Below are 22,126 nucleotides of genomic sequence, written 5' to 3'. Positions count from 1 at the left end.
AAGGGGCATGTGACTTTTTTAAAATGCATTTTCTTGCTTATTCTTGCTTTTAACATTTATTTCACACTGGTTTTGGTTTTCTTTCTTATGAATCATTACTTGATTAAAACATTAAAATATAGAGAGAATATTATATACATGCATTTTGCAATTAAATGAAATATGATATGGATAAGGTAATTGTTAGGCATTAAAAGATATTAAAAATATTTTCAATTTTAAGGCTTTTAATACCGTTTTTAAAGGGGTCTCTGGTGTCTCCAGAATGTGTCTGTGAAGTTTCAGCTCAAAATCCCCCACAGATCATTTATTATAGCTTGTCAAATTTGCCCCTATTTGGGTGTGAGCAAAAACACGCCGTTTCTGTGTGTGTCCCTTTAAATGCAAATGAGCTGCTGCTCCCCTCCTCCTTTCCAGAAGAGGGCGGAGCTTTAAAACTATGGAAGCTTGTTTCCGCCATTAAATAAAACACACTGCATTACTTAAAAATACTTACATTTTCTTCATCTGCAGCTTTGCCTTGCTTGCGAAAACAAAATTGCGGCACCATGGGTGAAAATGTGCAGATTAAGGGGTGGTAATATTATAATAAGATCCCCTTCCTACGTCACTAGGCGAGCGAAATCTGAGCGGCTCGTTTTTTTCACATGCTTGCAGAGAAAGGTTTGCCAAAACAAAAGCTACTGGGTTGTCCTTGTTCACGTTTTCTAGGTTGGTAGATGCACCGGGGACCCGATTATAGCACTTGAACATGGAAAAAGTCTGATTTTCATGATATGTCCCCTTTAAGACCTGCACAAATAAAATGAATACCGTATTAAGGGGATGTAGATGTAGATTAGTGTTTATGGTAACATCCTAAACCATAAAATGACTGTCAAAATTATGTCAAGTTATAAATAAAAATTAACAGTACCTGTCAAAAGTTTGGAGATATTAACATTTTTTGATGTTTTTGAAAGAAGTCTCATCAAGGCTGCATTTATTTGATCAAAAATACCATAAAAACAGAAATATTGTGAAATATTTTTATGATTTAAAATAGCTGTTTTCTATGTGAATATATAGTAAAGTGTAATTTATTTCTGTGTTCAAAGCTGAATTTTCAGCATCATTACTCCAGTCTTCAGTGTCACATGATCCTTCAGAAATCATTCTAATATGATGATTTGCTGCTCAAGAAACATTTATATATATTTTTCAGAATTCTTTGATGAATAGAAAGTTCAACGAATGTCATTTATTAAATCTATTAAAGCATCTATTAAATAAAAATATGTTGTAACATTATAAATGTCTTCACTGTCACTTTTGATCAATTTAATGCGTCCTTGATGAATAATGTATTAATCTCTCTATTTTTTATTTTACCACAAATGATTGTATGGTATCAAATCTGAAGCAGCAAAAACTGTTTTCAACATTGATAATAATCATAAATGTTTCTTGAGCATCAAATCATCATATTAGAATGATTTCTGAAGGATCATGTGACACTGAAGACTGGAGTAATGATGCTGAAAATTCAGCTTTGATCACAGGAATAAATTACATTTTACAATATATTCACATTGAAAAGAGTTATTTAAAATTGTAATAATATTTCACTATTTTTACTGTATTTTTGATCAAATAAACGCAGCCTTGTTGAGCAGAAGAGACTCTTTCAAAAACTTCATGTCAGGAAGAATGTAAATATCTATGAATAAAATGCATGTTTACAGAAAACAATATTAATCCAAGTCAATTAATTGTCCTGCATCATTTCCCCCTTCCTCTGCAGTGACATTTATGAAAACGTTATGGACAGCACTTGCTCCTATGAGTGACATTTTCATTTGCCTTTAAAGTCGAGATGTTTGGACGTCACTCGCCTGTCCAGAGACTCAAAAATACGACGCGACAGTGGCTTCAAATCTTGAGAGCGCAGCTACTTTAGATGAAAGCGTGCGATGGGCCTTTCATCTCCAGAGAAAAGGTCACAAATACCCTGGTGCAATGTATCACATGCTGATAGATGTTTTAGATATAAGAAGAACTTGCAAAGACCTTGTTTAAATCTCCAGGTTAACGGTGCATCTGTGGCGAGATGGTCTTTGAAGCCCGGCGATGGGAATGAGGGCCCGATGGCTTCAAACACCAGCAGACGAAGCGGCCTGAAAGTTTCCTCAACGCCCAGGGGAGAACGGGATATTTCTGTATCGAAAGGAGAGGAAAAAAAGAGTCAAATTTACCAACCACAGACAAATTCCCCTCATGGAGAAGTTGAGCAGGCTGACATTTTTAGATCGCAGGGTCAATAGTTAAGTTAATGAGCTTAAAGGGCACCTTAGATTTTTTTGTTTTTTTACAGATATGAGCCCTCCTTTTTATGAACCAAATTGAGGGAAAAATCTGCAAAATTCTGCATTTGAAGATGGTCAAATGTGTTTAATGTGACTCCATGGTCAGGTCAATGCACATTCATATATTTTTATTGCAGGATTAGCAGAGCTATATTACTATGTGTAACATATAATTTGTAAATATTTAATAAAAGAGAAAGGCAAGTAAATTAAAGCCATCTGGTTTTTAAATTCTTGTTAACGGCACTGCAAATGTTTCTATTTACAACGAGATTTTGCAGTGTTGAGTATTGTAGCCAATCACAGCCATTTCTGTTGAAAATAATGACCAGAGGTTTTTAAGTTGCCGGTAGTGAGAATCCGCAAAACGCTGTATGAGTTTATGTTTAGCACAAGTTTACTAAGTTTTATACGTGCACAAATCCTCTAATTATAACAAACCAAGCAAAGAAACTATTTAAATAAAAGATTTATAGTGAAGTTTAGTCAGATTCATTGATTAAAACGGGAGTTTTTGCACTCAGTGAGTTTGTGCTGTACTCTTTACTCGCTGTGTAATTTCATTCGCGATTTGAAGAATAGTTTCGTTTTTCATGGGAATTTGTGAACAAATATACTTCACACTTTATTACAAAAAATAGACAAAAATAGATTTTTATTGTTTTAAAAGGGATTTGATAATCTCTAAAAAATAAATTCAAAAGCAAAATGTGAGAAAAAATATATGAAGGAGTGGAAATGGCTAAGCCAATAAGTGCTCCTCTGCCGCCATCTACTGGTTATAGTGGTCATTTCATGTCTTTTTTACATTTTAAAATAAGTGTTTGTTTTTCACCAAATGTTAGTTTTCCTACATCGTGAAACTTTTAGTTTTACAAATTGACAAGGAACTTAGGAAAACTCAGGGTTTATATATATATACACACAAAGAAAACTACTGAAGCTTGTTTCTCCAAATAAAAAAGTAATTGTGACTTTATATCTCACAATTCTGACTTTATATCTCGCAATTCTGATTTTATAACTCGTAATTCTGACTTTATTTCACGAAATTCTGACTTTATGTTTCTCCAAATAAAAAAGGTAATTGTGACTTTTTATCTTGCAATTCTGACTTTCTGTCTCATAATTCTGACTTTTTTGTATATAAACTCGCAATTACCTTTTATAATATATATAGATATATAAATGATATAAACTCGCAATTTTCTCTCACAATTTGACATTATAACACAATTCTGACTTTATATCTCGCAATTCTGACTTTATATCTCGCAATTCTGACTTTATAACTCGTAATTCTGACTTTATTTCACGAAATTCTGACTTTATGTTTCTCCAAATAAAAAAGGTAATTGTGACTTTTTATCTTGCAATTCTGACTTTTTTTCCTCGCAATTGCGAGTTTGCTTCTCACAATTTCAGATCTCAGAATTGTGAAATTTAAACTTACAATCGAGCGTTATAAAGTCTGAATTGTAACTTGCAATTCAGATTTTTTTCTCGCAACTGCAACTTTTTAATCAAGCAATTTTGACTTTCTGTCTCATAATTCTGACTTTTTTGTATATAAACTCGCAATTACCTTTTATAATATATATAGATATATAAATGATATAAACTCGCAATTTTCTCTCACAATTTGACATTATAACACAATTCTGACTTTATATCTCGCAATTCTGACTTTATATCTCGCAATTTTGACTTTATATCTCGTAATTCTGACTTTATTTCACGAAATTCTGACTTTATAACTCGCAATTCTGACTTTTTTTGTATATAAACTCGCAATTACCTTTTATAATATATATAGATATATAAATGATATAAACTCGCAATTTTCTCTCACAATTTGACATTATAACACAATTCTGACTTTATATCTCGCAATTCTGACTTTATATATTGTAATTCTGATTTTATAACTCGTAATTCTGATTTTATAACTCGCAATTCTGACTTTATATCTCGCAATTCTGACTTTATATCTCGCAATTCTGACTTTATAACTCGTAATTCTGACTTTATTTCACGAAATTCTGACTTTATAACTCGCAATTCTGACTTTATATCTCGTAATTCTGACTTTATAACTCGCAATTCTGACTTTATCTCGCAATTCAGACTTTATATCTCGCAATTCTGACTTTATAACTCGCAATTCTGACTTTATAACTCGCAATTCTGACTTTATATCTCGCAATTCTGACTTTTTTTGTATATAAACTCGCAATTACCTTTTATAATATATATAGATATATAAATGATATAAACTCGCAATTTTCTCTCACAATTTGACATTATAACACAATTCTGACTTTATATCTCGCAATTCTGACTTTATATATTGTAATTCTGATTTTATAACTCGTAATTCTGATTTTATAACTCGTAATTCTTACTTTATAACTCGTAATTCTGAATTTATATCACACAGTTCTGACTTTATAACTTGTAATTCTGAATTTATATCACGCTTTCTGACTTTATAACTCATAATTCTGAATTTATATCACGCTTTCTGACTTTATAACTCATAATTCTGAATTTATATCACGCTTTCTGACTTTATAACTTGTAATTCTGACTTTATAACTCGTAATTCTGACTTTTATAACTCGTAATTCTGACTTTTATAACACGCAACTCTAACTTTATAACTCCCAATTGTGAGTTTATATCTCGCAATTCTGAGAAAAAGTCAGAATTGTGAGATAAAAGTCACAATAACCTTTTTTATTTTTTATTTCATGGTGGAAACAAGCTTCCAACAAAGGGAGCTAAATGAAACACAGGTGAAACTAATCAGTAACCATGGGAACAAACTGACAAACACTAGGAAACTGATAGGCCTATTTAGATATCTGCTTTTGAATAACTTTTTGTGCCTCAAACAAAACTCAGTGTCTTTCAAAGATCTGATGCCACATGGAAAACTTTGGAAAATATGACTGACATGTAAAAAAGGTATCCTGGAAGTTGCATAAAGCCAGTTAAATTTTTCCAACATGCAGACTATACCCCTCCTCCTCCTCATAGCAATTTATTTACTCACCTGTCAGTCACTCGATGTGGGCATGTAGGTGCACATACAGCAAATCCACAGCATGACTGGAGTGAGCGAGTGTGACCGTAAGCCTGATGCATGAATTCACGGCGCATTCCCGGCGTTCCCGGGGGAGGCGCAGGGATTATGGAGTCCTATCTCTCAAGGACACTCGCTCAGGTGAGCTGTGTGGTGTATGCTATCACTGCCTGCTCTGTCCTACGGTTCCCATAAGCCCCTGTGTGCCTAATTTAATCCCGTACGCCCCCCACACACCCCCCCGAGGCCCGCGGAAATCCCGGGGTTTAGTGTGCTGTGACGAGACATAAGAAGACGGTACCCCACGAAATCCTGCTGCAACACATACACATAAGAAGGGGTTATTAATATGTGTGTTAATATGATTTACTTGAAACGCTTTGGGTGTTTATCCACCTTATTTTCAAGCGGAAGTAAGCTGAATGTAGACTTCCGATTCATTAGCCGCTATAGGCTAATAACAAAGTGCAGTAAACGATAAATCTGCGCTACAAACCCGTGTTTTTTTTTTTTTAAGACAATATATTAAAATAATATGGTAAGAAATCCCAGTTTGCACTATCAAGCAGCACAAGGAGCTGTTTTGTACACCTAAAAATAACGAAGCCAGACATTAAATTTACAAATGGCTCTTAGCCTACGTGAAAAATAAGGTGGTATTTTAATGTGATATAATGTAATATCAAGGGTTTCATACAAAAAAAAAAACTATTAAAGAGACAAATATCTAGAGATTCATATAGTGGACCTTCCTCACAGCAGCGCCATCTTTGATTTTTAACGGGAATGAAAACGAGGCTGTGATCTCTTCAGTGGAGTGTAGCCTACTATTATTTAATGTGTTTTTTGGATTGTTCTGCTGACAAAACTCTGCAAAAAATATCTTTCCAAGAAATTTCAGTAGACAAAAACTACAGAGCTGTGGAAATTATAGGAGCTTTATACAGCGGATGCCATTGAAAACATGATCTAACCCTCACAGCCTTGCTTTCATATCTATAATGGCGATGCTCTGAATAAGGTCTGTTTAACCTAGCAACCACATTGTATCATGATAAAAACCACTCACACCCTAGCAACTAGCTAGAACACAATATAAACCACTTAGCAATGCCATATAACCCCACAATATACCCTAGCAACCACATTATAACACAGTAAATTCATGTTGTTTATTTGATTTTTAATTGAAACAGGCAGCAGATCGACTCATCTAAAGAGGTGTGACGCTACTGGTGTGTTCGGCCAACAGGATTTCTCGTACGACTGTGATGCTCATGCCTTTACTGCTGCGACAGTGTGGTAAAACACCACATTATCCTCTTCAATAGATTACACACAAACACCGGCGGGAGGACGAGGCTTATTTTCGGTCTCTCAGAGGTTCAGGTTTGATCATATTACGCTGTGTGTGTTCTGCGGGCCCACTCATGATTGATAACCGGGGCCAGACGTGGTTGGGTCTGCGTTATCTACTCAAGCTTTATTTAATGCAATGAATAGTTTTAAAGCCCTCAGGTTGTGTAAGACACAGATTACAGAGAATTGACACTGATTTGCACAGGAGAGCATGAAAGGTTAAAGCATGCATAATTGAAAAGTGAGATCTGAAAATCTTGAGAATGTGAAAGTTCAAAAGGTGGCCTTCAAAGCCCTCATATGGAAATACTTTTTCCAAAAGAGCAAACGGTGGCGACTGGGTAAAATGTGAAGCGTATTGATTGGTCAGTGCGTTCTGTTGCTCCCACATTATGACCAGTGGCATTTACCAGCTCATTTCTGCAGTTAAAGTAAAGTTTGAAGCTCTCACTCATATCAAACACTTTTTAAAATCATTGTACTTTTCTCCCCCTGAGGAGCTCTTATAATGTTGGTCAAAAAGGGTCATAGTTTACCTTTTCTCAGTATTAAATGACATTTAAAATCCATTTTAACGCCACAAAATATCACAGTAAATAGTAAAATCCATTGCTTATACTCACTAGTACTGTTGTTTTCCCTCCAAAATGATGTCACTTCCTAGACGATGATGTCATTGAGGGAGTTGCTTTTGGTTTTTAATATTAAATGGCATTTGCAATCCATTTCACTTCCATAATTTGACATATTTCCAAACAAAACAGGATTTTAAAACAAAAAATCATGGTTGGACTTGATTCATTTCATCAGGAATTGATTGGATGGTGAACAGTGGGTGTCAACTTTTAGGAATACAGTATGATCTCAAGCTAACAGACATGGATAAAAAGCACAAAATTGATGTGGTTACTATTTTATAATTGAAAGAAATTAATAAATGAACTGAATCGTTTTCATTTTTGGAAAACAACTCAGTTTGATACTAACATCATCGTACTATAAGAATATCCTGTAAGTTTCAGAACTGAAAACTTCCTTTTTAGTCCAATAAAAGTTTTTATTGACTCCAGGCCCAGCGAACGACTGATCTTATAATGTGTCTATCTATGACATAGATAGGTGAAACTCCGCCTCTGCAGAAGAAATCAACGCCTACTTCATCGTTGCAACGTTAGCCCCGCCCACTGGTGTGTTATTGAGATGAGGAGGAGAGAAGAGCGATACAGGACTAAAATAACATTACCTTTCAAAGGATCCTAATGCTAGGAATATGGTTATTTATTTTCAACAATGTGAATGTCTCAGTTGAGCTTTATTTATTTGTATTCGGTACATTTTTGGCTTTGCAAACAGACTTTTACGATATGAACTCGACAGTAATGCAACAACATGTCAGTAACTGTGTTCATTCTAATGCCTGATCTGATATTAATGATTCATGTACAGTCAGATGATCTTTGTCTGTGTGTCAGTAAATCAAACCAGTGACTAAACGCTCAACTTCACATCGTTTCTCTTAGTAGGATGAAAATAATCTGTTATTTAAACAGTGATTAAATTATATAAAGAGAGCGATCAAAGAACGCTTCCTTTACAATCGCTGGAGCTGTCAATCAAACAGAGTTTATCAGTGACTGAGTTCTGGACTCGCCCCAAAACTCCTGTTTTATTCTACAAATCTCTTAGTTACATCGAGTTAGTTATGATGAAAGCATTTGTTAGTGTGCAGAAATTCAGTTGCAATGACAAGATCACTGCTTTCATGAGCTTAACAGCATCGACTACAATGTTCATCTCTGCAACCTTTCATGCCACAATCTAAATATAATGCCATAGATCTAAATGTAAAGCAGCACTTTTCACGATTAGTTAACCTTGAGAGCTGTTAAAATGTGCTAAAAGAGAGAGTAATACTGAGCTATTTCATATGCAAAGATGTCAGCCAATCACAGCAGTGGGCGTTTACACTGAAGGCTCTCAGCAGACACGCCCCTTAAAACAGAGCGTTCAAATCAGAGGGCTAAAATCAGGGTAGGAAAAATGCCTTTTATTTCTAAATTATGACAATTTTTGTTGAAGAAAGGATACTAACATTATAAGTGCACCCCAGGAAACGTTATAAAACAATAAAACAATGCAGTTCATGACCCCTTTAAGTCACCGGTCATTGGCAGATGTGGCAAAATTTAGTTAAAGGCCCTGGATATGATCTTCTGAACGGTTTCCCGCAACATCAGCTATAGTCCTTTATCACTCCTGGCTTCCTTCTGGATGTGTAACATCTCAAACCTTTCTTTCCCCAAAAATGTTTCCTTCCATATTGTTCTTGTCAAAGCACAACATTGAAGATATCTAGCCAGCTGGTGAAGCTCCAACACTATAAAACCTTGAATGTCTGCCTTCTGTTGGAATATAACAGTAGACCAAATTATATTATTAGATAATTCAGAACCTACTGAATTATGTGGCTTTTAGAATATAAATATGCTTGTAATCAACAAAAGCATTTGGCAGCAATTAAAGTACAAGTTCTAATGAACTTAACTTGATTGTTTACAAAAATGACACAAGAAAAGGATGGAAATTAAAGGATTAGTTCACTTCCAAATTAAAATTTCCTGATAATTTACTCACCCCCATGTCATCCAAGATGTTCATGTCTGTCTTTCTTCAGTCGAAAAGAAATTAAGGTTTTTAATGAAAATATTCCAGGATTTTTCTCCATATAGTGGACTTCAATGGACTCCAAATGGTTGAAGGTCCAAATGTCAGTTTCAGTGCAGCTTCAAAGAGCTCTACATGATCCCAGACGAGGAATAAGAGTCTTATCTAGAGAAACCATCGCTCATTTTCTAAAAAAAAAAAAAGAAAATTATATACGTTTTAACCATAAACGCTCGTCTTGAACGATCTCTCTTCTTCTTCTTCTCTATTACTGCCCTCCACAGGTCAAGGTTTGAACTAAATTCTCATATACAATATGCTTGTGCAAGTATATAACAATTAGTTCAAACATTGACCCGTGGAGGGCAGTAATACACTTAGCAGCGTTTCTCTAGATAAGACCCTATTCCTCATCTGGGATCATGTCAAGCATTTGAAGCTGCACTGAAACTGTAATTTTGACCTTCAACCATTTGGAGTCCATTGAAGTCCACTATATGGAGAAAAATCCTGGAATGTTTTCCTCAAAAACCTTCATTTCTTTTCAACTGAAGAAAGAAAGATATAAACATCTTGGATGACATGGGGATGAGTAAATTATCAGGAATTTTAATTTGAAAGTTAACTAATCCTTTAAGAGCTAAATGTAAACATGAAGTTAGTAGCAAACCGAGTTAGTAGCAAACGGATGGACATAAACCAACTAACACCACAAATTATCACAGTAAATAGTCAAATCCATTGCTTATACTCACTTGTTTTCCTTGCAAAAAAATGATGTCACTTCCTGGACGATGATGTCACTGAGGGAGTTGCTTTTGTTTTTTAATAGGATTTACAAAAGACTAACAAGATGTTAGGAAAAAAAATCTATAAACTGATTATCAGTTAAAACAATATTGAAATTATTGAAATATTGCGTTTATAAGGAAAAAATTAAACTGGAATGTTCTTAATTGTCATAAAAACTCAAACCAAATAGTGATTGAAAATTCTCTCATGTTTAATTAACTGTGATATTGAAATAAATAAAGTAAGTTTAATATTTTATCCAGTCATATTTGATGGGGACATGATGTACCATGTGACCCTGGAATAACTCTTGAGGACGTGTGTCTGCGAGCAGCAGGAGGTTGTGGTGTTCCTGGTCGCAGTCGCTCATTGTTTCAGCGATTGTGCTTCCTGTTGAGGCTGCAAGGGGTTCTGTCCGGCCCGGCTGGCTCTGCAGTAATTGTAGGGTGTTTGGGTCTGGTTGTCTTGTGATAAAGGATCAAAGTTGACTACTGCCCAGCACTAAACGTCTGTGTTAGCAACACATGTCAACAGACGACATTTACAACCAGTGTTTCCTCCCGAGGAGGAAGTGTACAGCGCTCTGCTGCCGTTACAATAGATACCGTATCTCTTTATCCAGCCGTTCAGAGCTCTGGTCGATGAGTTGGAGAAAGGGAAATTTCACCAATGGCTCATGGGCAATGAAAGGTTTAAAATAAACCCACTTAAATCTTTATAGCTGCATGCATTTTTTAAAAATGTTCAGATATGCTCAGAATTTCTGTATGTGGATCTTCTGCATGCATGGAATGACCTTCGACATTTCTTAAAATATGCAAGATCACGCTATGTGAGAGCCAAATCCCATAATACAATGCTCTCAATTTGATAATAATTTATTATTTTTAAACCCTTTCTTTACTCGTCATTTGATCAAGTGGTATTAGGACTTATTTTTGCACATTTTACAATTTGAAAAAACTTAAAGGGGGCATATAATGCCCCTTTTCACAAGATGTAATATCAGTCTCTGGTGTCTCCAGAATGTGTCTGTGAAGTTTCAGCTCAAAATCATTTATTATAGCTTGTCAAATTTGCCTCTATTTGGGTGTGAGCAAAAACACACCGTTTTTGTGTGTGTCCCTTTAAATGCAAATGAGCTGCTGCTCCCGCCCCCTTTCCAGAAGAGGGCGGAGCTTTAACAGCTCAACAACAACAAAGCTGGAGAATCTCACGCAGCCAAAATGACGACGGTGTTCAGCCTTACATTGTTCAAACCGGAGTCGACACTGATGGAGAGACTCAGGAAGAAGTTCAGAGCTGCAGCAATGGAGAATAATGAACATTCAAGCATGAAAACCTGTTTTAGTTGAGCCCAAAAACAACATCAAGACTTTGTAAAAGGGCATAATATGGCCTCTTTAAGGGCCTCGTCCTGTGTCTGTGGTCAATGGCGTGTTGTGCCAGGCCTGAAGTCACAGAAAAGCGTGAATTTGTCACCGTCTTCTCTCAAGCACTTGGATATCTCCCCCTCCGAACCCCCGGCCTCCTGTTCCGCACCGCTTTGGCAGGAACAGATCTCCTCACAGGCCTGAAAATGCTTCATGGGAATTATGGCTGAGGCTATTACAGTTTGTTCTTCCAAATGTACTGAGGGGCTGATGGTCTGGGCAAAGTGCTCCATCTTGGATTGACTGTGCATCTGTGCTCTCAGAAACAAAATGAGAGTGAAAAGCGTTGGTCAGCACGGGTCTTCGTCCCATCTGTCCATTCCGCTGATGAAGAGAGGTGGAAAAACTGCTAAACTCTGCCGTTTTTGCAGCCTAAAGCAAGAAAAGAATCCATATGCATTATTTTAAAACATTAATTGTTCAGTTATCTCATCGCTTCTGGTGCTTTACCAGCTAAAAGGGGCAGAGAAATTTTTTTCCCATGTTAAAAGAATACTACTTTTTGTGTAGAGATGATAACTACAGCATAAACTGTGGTGCTTTCACTAAACATGGTAACTTTACTAAACTAGGGTGGCCATTTAAAAGAGGACACTTGGCAGGATTATCCTAAATCTTTAAGTTATAACTTTTCCATTAAGTGGCAATGTTTGACCCCTTAAACTGATTTCCAGGGGCATTTTTACCCTTATAAAGGCAACATTACCAGTCAAACAAATTCAGTATCAATAAGATTTGGCATTATAAAACTAAAACTGCCAGTAGGTGGCAACAATGAGTCATTGATTGAGTGATTCATTCATTCGACTGATTCGTTAATTCATTCAGGAATGAAACGAGTGATTGGCTGCATCCAAAATTGCATGCTTCCCTATATAGTAGGCTAAAAACAGTATGTCCGAATTCATTGTATTCATAAAAGAGTAGAACTGCTACTTCCGGCGAGATTCTGAAGTGTGCATACGATGGACACTTATATCCCATGAGGCCACTGGAGAGGATTTGTGAATGGCAGTGAAGCGATGCGACTGACACTGGTAATGACAACATGGCGGATGTAGTACGTCTGGATTACATTCATGCTACATAATCACACTATTTTTAGCAGTCGTGAAGTAATTATAAGTACCTATTCAAGAGAGTATGCGATTTCAGATGTAGCAGTGTTGCCAAGTCCACGGTTTTCCCGCAGAATTGGGATACTTTAACACTGTTGCTGTGGGTTGTTTTTCATGTTTGTGGGTTGAAGTGATACAAAGTAACATGATATTTAGCTGAAACGCTAGTTTTTAGGCTAGTTTTGAGTAGCAATTGAGCGGGTTTTGTTGTGAAGATCTGGCAACCCTTAGATGCATCCACTGGCTTTATGAATAACCAGATGCGTTGCCGCAACATGCTATAAAAGGTATCTTTTCCATGTTAAACTGAGTTTGTCCTAACTAGTGTCACGCGATGATTCTATTTTAGAAATGGTTTCTATTTTTCTGCAACATTGCGGCTGAAACAACAACACAAACTAAGATAATGACTATGATAATGATAATCTTGGGTACTATGTGCTTTATTTAATCTTTAAAGCGTCTAATGTGAGTTTGAATATCATATTGTGTCTTTTATACCCATACTGAAAGCAACAATGGACAATTCGCCTCAGATTTTCGAAATAAATAAAAGGAAACAACAACGTTCAAATTGTCAATTCATTGTGAACAGACAAGTGTAGGCCTATTCTATGACAAAGATTGTTTCAGTACCTCAGTATGTATTTTAATAATGTTAAAATGTTGTAATATTCATGAATTTGCATACTTATCCTTTTTCTTTGCGAGTGTCGTTTCTAGTGCCGTGCACTTGCCGCGAGAGCCCGCCCACACACTGTTCTGATTGGCTGTAGCCTTTGATTGACTTTGTCGCATCTCATAGTCAAGTATGGTGTGGACGGACACTGGAATCTTATCACATCGCATCTGGTTAGGACATGTCTCTTAAAGGTGCCCAAGAATGCTTTTTCACAAGATGTAATATAAGTCTAAGGTGTCCCCTGAATGGGTCTGTGAAGTTTCAGCTCAAAATACCCCATAGATTTTTTTTTATTAATTTTTTTAACTGCCTATTTTGGGGCATCATTAACTATGCACTGATTTTTTCAGTGCGCCGCCCCTTTAATTCACGTGCTCCCGATTATATTACAGCACATTTACAAAGTTCACACAGCTAATATAACCCTCAAATGGATCTTTACAAGATGTTCGTCATGCATGCTGTATGCATACTTCGAATTATGTGAGTAAAGTATTTATTTTGATGTTTATATTTGATTCTCTATGAGGCTATATGCTCTGTGGGTAACGGCTAATGCTACACTGTTGGAGAGATTTATAAAGAATGAAGTTGTGTTTATGAATTATACAGACTGCAAGTGTTTAAAAATGAAAATAGCGACGGCTCTTGTCTCCGTGAATACAGTAAGAAATGATGGTAACTTTAACCACATTTAACAGTACATTAGCAACATGCTAACGAAACATTTAGAAAGACAATTTACAAATATCACTAAAAATATCATGCTATCATGGATCATGTCAGTTATTATCGCTCCATCTGCCATTTTTCGCTATTGTTCTTGCTTGCTTACCTAGTCTGATGATTCAGCTGTGCAGATCCAGACGTTAATACTGGCTGCCCTTGTCTAATGCCTTTCATAATGTTGGGAACATGGGCTGGCATATGCAAATATTGGGGCGTACACCCCGACAGTTACGTAACAGTCGGTGTTATGTTGAGATCCGCGTGTTTTCCGGAAGTCTTTTAAACAAAAGAGATTTACATAAGAAAGAGAAAGCAATGGAGCTTGAGACTCACTGTATGTCATTTCCATGTACTGAACTCTTGTTATTCAACTATGCCGAGGTAAATTCAAATTTTGAATCTAAGGCACCTTTAAGTCATTGAATCATTGACTCACCCGATTTGTTCAAAAATGTCAAAAACGAAACTGTTCATAACAGAGGTAATGGTTCTGCTTTGACTCTATTTTGAACAATTTTCATTGAACTATTTGAGTCCATGCTAAAATGTACATCACTCAATATTAACTTAAATTATTAAAAAAATCAGCTATGTTTATTTGTTAATTATATACCATTGGATAAAGTATGAAATAGTGATGAGACGATCATAAAATGAGGACTTTGTTGGTTGGTCAAATGGGTAAATTCACATATCCAACTGAACCTGAAAAATCTGCATTGGGAAATCTTAAAGGTGCCCTAGATTCAAAATTTGAATTTACCTCGGCATAGTTGAATAACAAGAGTTCAGTACATGGAAAAGACATACATTGAGTCTCAAACTCCATTGCTTTCTCTTTCTTATGTAAATCTCATTTGTTTAAAAGACCTCCGGAAAACACGCAGATCTCAACATAACACCGACTGTTACGTAACAGTCGGGATCATTAATATGTACGCCCCAATATTTGCATATGCCAGCCCATGTTCAAGACATTATGAAAGGCATTAGACAAGAGCAGCCAGTAACGTCTGGATCTGCACAGCTGAATCATCAGACTAGGTAAGCAAGAACAACAGCGAAAATGGCAGATGGAGCAATAATAACTGACGTGATCCATGATAGCATGATATTTTTAGTGATATTTGTAAATTGTCTTTCTAAATGTTTCGTTAGCATGTTGCTAATGTACTGTTAAATGTGGTTAAAGTTACCATCGTTTCTTACTGAATTCACAGAGACAAGAGCCGTCGCTATTTTCATTTTTAAACACTTGCAGTCTGTATAATTCATAAACACAACTTCATTCTTTATAAATCTCTCCAACAGTGTAGCATTAGCCGTTAGCCACGGAGCACAGCCTCAAACTCATAGAGAATCAAATATAAACATCAAAATAAATACTTTACTCACATAATTCGAAGTATGCACACAGCATGCATGATGAACATCTTGTAAAGATCCATTTGAGGGTTATATTAGCTGTGTGAACTTTGTAAATGTGCTGTAATATAATCGAGAGCTCGTGTGGCAGGGAGCACGCAAATTAAAGGGGCGGCGCGCTGAAAAAAATCAGTGCATAGTTAATGATGCCCCAAAATAGGCAGTTAAAAAAATTAATTAAAAAAAATCTATGGGGTATTTTGAGCTGAAACTTCACAGACACATTCAGGGGACACCTTAGACTTATATTACATCTTGTGAAAAAGCATTCTTGGGCACCTTTAATCCCTCATGTGAAATTCCCAATCCCATGGATTCCTAGATTTCAAAACAACGGTAAATGCAACCGCACTTTAACGCAATGAGTTTGTTGGCCAAAAAAAGCACCTTTAAGGTTTCTGCATATCGTAAATTTCGCAAAACATGACAAATAAAATTTACACAGTGTGAAGTTGCCCACCTTATCAGTGTGAGAATGAGTTCTTCCTGCAGTATTTAACATCGTTCAGCCCTCCCCGCTCTTGGCATCTCAATGGTTGAAGCTCTTGGCTGGTAGTTCCTGGAAGTTCTCCACTGACAGCAATCGCGAGTGTGAGAGGATCTGTTTTTGTGTAAAAGTGGTCAACCTTATCGTTCCAAGTGTGAAGGAGCAACTCAAGTGTCATAATCTCACACTGCAGCCTGTTTGTCCACTTCCTGTTTAGTTTAGACAAGAGGGACACGTCTTTGTAGAACTGGCATCTGGAAATGACCAAACTCTAAATCCTAAAGTTTAATCTAACTCATAAACACAGAAGCTCAAGACAAAGGAGGGATTGCTGAATAAACTATAATGACAGTATATTAAAAATAAGTTTCTTATTTTTATACTAGCCATCTGTTCCAAATCCAGTGAGCTGACACCCTTGTAAGTATTAGACAGATTCCCAATGTGAAGGATGTTCAAAAATGCAGTCAGCACAATTATTTTTACCTTCTCAGATGCCTTGTTTGAAAAACTCAATGCAAATATTATTCATGGATAAGGCAATCCCAAAATTATGGAAGCTTGTTTCCGCCACTAAATATAAAAATAAAAAAAAGGTAATTCTGACTTTTTTTCTCGCAATTGCAAGTTTTTATAAACAGACTTTATAACTTGCAATTCTGACTTTTTTTTCTTAGAACTGTGAGATATAAAATCACAACTGGTCTTATAAAGTCAGAATTGCAAAATATAAACTCAACTCTGAGAAAAAACAGTCTTTTTCCCCTCACAATTGGACATTACAACACAAAATTGTGTTTATATCACGCAATTCTGACTTTAACTCACAATTCTGACTTTATAACTTGGAATTATGATTTTTTTCCTTGCAATTCTGACGTTTTTTCTCAATTGTGAGATAAACAATTTTGAGTTATAAAGTCAGAATTGCGAGTTAAAGTCAGAATTGTGAATTATAAAGTCAAAATGGTTGAGAAAAATTATATATATATATTATATCATGCAATTTTGAGTTTACAATTCGCAATTCTCACTTTAACTCACAATTCTGACTTTATATCACACAATTCTGACTTGAAATTGTTCATATCTCGCAATTGAGAAAAAAACTTTGACTTTAACTTGCAATTCTGAGAAAAAGTCAGAATTGTGAGTTTATATCACATAATTCTGACTTTGTTTCTCACAATTCTGACTTTATAACTCAAAATTGTGTTTATATTGCAATTGAGAAAAAATGTCAAAATTGCGAGAGAAATTCAGGATTGTGAGGATTATGTGATATAAACTTGAAATTGTTTATATCTCGCAATTCTGACTTTAACATGCAATTCTGATTTTATAAAGTGAAATTGTTTTTATCACACTTCTGAGAAAAAAAGTCAGAATTGTGAGATGAAAAGTCACAATTACCTTTTTTAATTTTTATTTCCTAGCAGAAATACAAGCTTCCATACAGAATGCATTACAAATTTGGTGGGGGAAAAAAATGCATGCAAGATGGTGTACGAGTATAGGGATATATATTATAAATTACATTATAAAATGTATTTAATAGGCTATAATATATTTGATCAATTAATAAAATACACTATTTTACTCAATGTTTGTATATATTGTGTATTGTCCATTTTTATATTGATAAACTATATATAATAATTACATTATAATTATACATTTCTCTAGACTCGTGCACCATCTTGCATGCATTTTTTACCAAACAGATCAAAACAGTGATGTAAAATGTGTGATGCACACAAACGACTCAATGATTTGCTTCCTCTCAAAAAACTAATTTTAATTAAAACAAAAATGTTGAATCATTAACAAGTTTATAAAACAGTGATTTAGTTACATAAATAAATTGATATCGGTGTATCAAATCTTAAATTCAACTTCATGAGAATGTTGACACGGGTGAAGAAGTACAATCGTTTACCTTTTATAATAAATAAAATGGAGAGAAGAAAAAAAATGATATTTCTGTTTCTAAACGAACAAAAGAAAAAAAGAAAGAGCTACAGACATACCTCTAAGGAAGGGGACACTCGACAACGTTTTTGCACCAAAAACATAGGAAACCTGCTTTTTAAAGCACAGAATACCATTCAGCTAAAATTAAAGACAGTAAAGTTGTAACCAAAGTCGGTTGGCTTTCATTTTTAACGAACAAGTTTGGTAGTTAGAACTCCAGTTTGGTTATTTTAAAGCGTTAAGACAAGGCAAGAAAGAAGGCTGTTTTCGTTTCGTTGAGGAATCCTATAGGAACGACAAAACCAAAGAAACAAAACAAAAGAAGAAAAACGTTTGAACAGTCAGACCTACACAGCAACTTTCTGTCTTGCACAAAGTTAAGATGTCAGCAGATAGGCATGTACATGTTATTGTGCATAAAAATGGAGTTTCGTCGTGACTCGATTATTGTGGAAAGAAACAAGAGCGTCAGGCCAATCGCTCGGCATGTTTGCGTTAACATCGATACTGTTGGATCTACATTTCTAGGCGTTTTTTTGAGGCACGTGGGCCTGCGATTCTTGCATTCCCAATTCTTAATGCTAAGGCTTGCTGCTCCGGTTCACTGGGTGTCCGTCCAAACCACCGGTGCCCTGTGCGCTCGTGTCTACGCCACACAGGTTCACTGCCCGATTCCAGCCCCGACAGCACGGCCGTGTTCGGAACGGAACGCTGGCGCGCCGTGTAGTATGCATACTGTGCAATGCAGATTAAGTGTGAAAAGACGAACTGAATTCAAAACATGCGACGTCAGGTGAATAATGCCATCCGTTTCCGTGTCGCACACCACCGCGGCGCGCCAGCCTCGCGATCCGAACGCAGCCCGAGGCTCGCGTTTAGTCCCTCTGATATGTTTTATTTCAGACCAAGGTACTGCAGCTTCAAGTATTTTGCATTACATAGAATATTCTTTTTATAAATTAGTTAACGTATACATTTTTTCAATATTCAGACATATACTATCATATATACAGTACAATAAAATGCTCTCATTCTTTCATGACCATTTTTTTTCTTCTTTTTTTTTTTCCTTTTTTTCAAAGAGAATCCCTGAGATGTATGTCGACAGTCGCTAAGTTTCCACAAGCGCAAGCACAATGGGGTTGAGAAGCGTGTGTGTGTGTGTGTGTGACATGCTTTTGGACGAAACAGCACTGCAAAGCCACGCAATTAGCCTGAAAAGGAATTTAAACAAAACAAAAAATGGAGACGTGTTTCTGTTTTTCTCGTTTCTAACACTTCTTTAGTACACTGGTAACGTGTGACTGGTTCAGGAAGGAGTAAAGCTGAAGCCGTACGAGGTACTTGTCACTTAGGATGGAGGTGTTGTTTGGTTTAAAGCCATTTTTCTTCTTCTTCTTCACTTTGAGGCTGTGAATGTTAAACAGAGAGAGAGAGAGAGAGAGAGAGAGATCTGGAGTGCTGTGTGGACTTTCGCCACTGGACAACATATACTCAGTGTAAACCGAAACGTGGTGACATACTCTCACACGCTTTCACACAAATAAAGGGGAAACACACAAACTTCCACAACATGACAACGTTCCACTTTTTTTTCCGTTTTTTTTTGCGCAAACGTTAAGTCTATACACATAATACCGGTGTGGTTCGTAACGTCTCTTTTTTTTTTTTCTTTCTTTCTTTTTTTCCAGCCGAAGCTAGCCGAAGCGCTCTCGCACGAGCATCATGAGTTTCTTTTTGCCTTTGTATATCTGTTTCAGGTTGTCTATGAACTGCGTGAACTGGATGTGTCCGTCGTGCGCCATGAGGAAAGTCTCTCTGGCTTTGCTGAGGAACTCGATGAACTCGCTGTAGTGCCGCGGGCTGATGTGCGTGAGCCGCGAGTGCGTCGTGTTGATGTAGGCCCCGATCGTGGCGTCCAAGAGCTGTCTTAGCGGGGCTTTGTCCAACGACATCAACTTCCCAGAGTTCCTGCGGCTGTGCAGCGCCACCATGCCGGGCGTGGTCAGCGTGCAACGCCGCAATATGTCCGACAGCACGGTGGCGCACTTTACGCTCTTCACCACCAGGGGGATGATGGCGGCCAGCTCGTTCTTGCCCAGCGAGTGGCTGAGCGCGCACGCCCACAGCACGTCGTTGATGGCGGGATGCGTGTCCTGGTTGTAGCTCAGGTTCAAGTGGGCCATCGCGAGCGTGGCCAGTTTGTACGCGCGCATGGGGTAGCCGCGGTGCTCCATGTAGCGCGCGATGGTGAACAGCTGCGTGTAGCTCATGCCCGTGGTGGCCGCGTCCAGCACGATCTGGTAGGCCGTCTCGAAGGCGATGTGGTCCTTCTCGCAGAGCGTGAGGGCAGACAGCGCGCAGTTCTGAGGGTCCTTCATGGCGCACTGCAGGGCTAACGTCCGCGCGCTGCTCGCCAGGTTCTCCTGCTGGTGGCAGTCCAGATGCAGCCGGACGATGGTGCTGTTGGACATGACCGTGGTCGCCACGATGCTCGTGGCCTCGGTGGGTGTGAAGAGGGTGAACCAGCTCTGCATGATGCTGTCCAGTGCGTAGACCCCTGCGCAGACACACAAGATTACAATTAGATTTTGCTACATTTTTGAAGCGTCAAAAGGCCAATACAGCAATTTCATTTGTGATTAAAATATCTTCAAATGTAATAAATGTATATGTTTTTTTATTCTGGAATGGTTTTATAACATCATATATCAACATAGTGCAAAATGGTATTAAAATTATGTGTAGAAGTCGTTGCTTTGTTATGAGAAAGAATGTCCGGAAAAAAGAATTTCATTGACATCATTTGGAGTAACCGATATAAAGGGACCATTTTGGATCAAGTCATGTGGTCAATATCATGTGACAGGATGTGACATCATTCAGACACCTGCAAAGGACCACATGGTCAACTAACTCTCTCTTAACTAATTGAAAAATTCATGTTTTCACTTGATCATACGCATGTCCCGAAACATCAGGTCATTCGGTGCAACCGCTATAAAACATGGAAAATGTTGTAATATTTTAAAAACTTGTACTAAATATAAAATGTTTGATTGTCCTTTTGCTTGCTAGATAGATATCAGCCTGTTTGCATTGCTTGAAAATATCGTCATTCGGTGCAACCAAAAGTGTCATTTGGTAAAACCGAAATTTTGGTTAAACCAAATGACTTTTTGGTGACAAATTTTGTCTATCTTGTAAAGAAATGACAAAAACAGTGTTAATTGATTATAAAAACCACATAATCTCATTGTTAACACTTAATAAAACTTCAAAATTATATCTTTATTAGGTGTTTTTACACTTTTAAAAACCTTATTCATCAATGACCCATATACACACATAATATATATATATATATATATATCTCCAAAATATATAATGTTATGTATATATATATATATATATATATATATATATATATATATATATATATATATATATATATATATACACACACACACACACACACACACACACACAGATAGTCAAGCCAAAAATTATTCAGACATTTTTGATATTTATGATATTTTCTTTCTAGTGTCCTGCACCCACTATAGTTCATTTATGTAAGTGAGGAAAGCAAAATAAAGTAAACTGAAATATTACACCCAAAAATTCTTCATACAGTTAAATTGATAACAATTTGGAACCAAAAATTATTCAGACACTTTGACCTGACAATGTTTTGCTTAAGTGTTATCTGACATAATTAAGATTAATATTTTCTGACAGTTTAACTGTATTAATGAATGAAATGTTCGAGGTGTCTGAATACATTTTGGTTTGACTGTATATATATATATATACACACACACACACACACACAGGTATATATATTCATATATGTGTGTATGTATATAAATATACATGCATATATACATATTTATACATATGTATAAAATAATATAATTTTTTAAATAAAAAATAACAAATTTTTGCAGCATCTGTGCAACAATAATTAATTTATTGTTTAACTGAAATAATTTTATTTTACTATTAATAAAGTGAATTGCTTATTGAA

General features: G+C 36.4%; 1 protein-coding gene across 1 annotated transcript in view; it reads right to left on the bottom strand.

Annotated features, from left to right (window-relative positions):
* Positions 1-17,894: 17,894 nt before the first annotated feature.
* Positions 17,895-22,126, bottom strand: part of zswim6 (zinc finger, SWIM-type containing 6) — a 101,741-nt gene continuing 97,509 nt past the window's right edge. The window contains exon 14 of the mRNA XM_048181337.1: positions 17,895-20,656. Coding sequence (XP_048037294.1) covers positions 19,794-20,656 — 863 coding nt within the window. The 3' untranslated portion in view covers positions 17,895-19,793. The remainder of the gene's footprint in view (positions 20,657-22,126) is intronic.

Source organism: Megalobrama amblycephala, linkage group LG2, assembly GCF_018812025.1.
Source record: "Megalobrama amblycephala isolate DHTTF-2021 linkage group LG2, ASM1881202v1, whole genome shotgun sequence".
Lineage (NCBI taxonomy): Eukaryota > Metazoa > Chordata > Actinopteri > Cypriniformes > Xenocyprididae > Megalobrama > Megalobrama amblycephala.
This window is presented reverse-complemented; position numbering and strand designations above follow the sequence as displayed.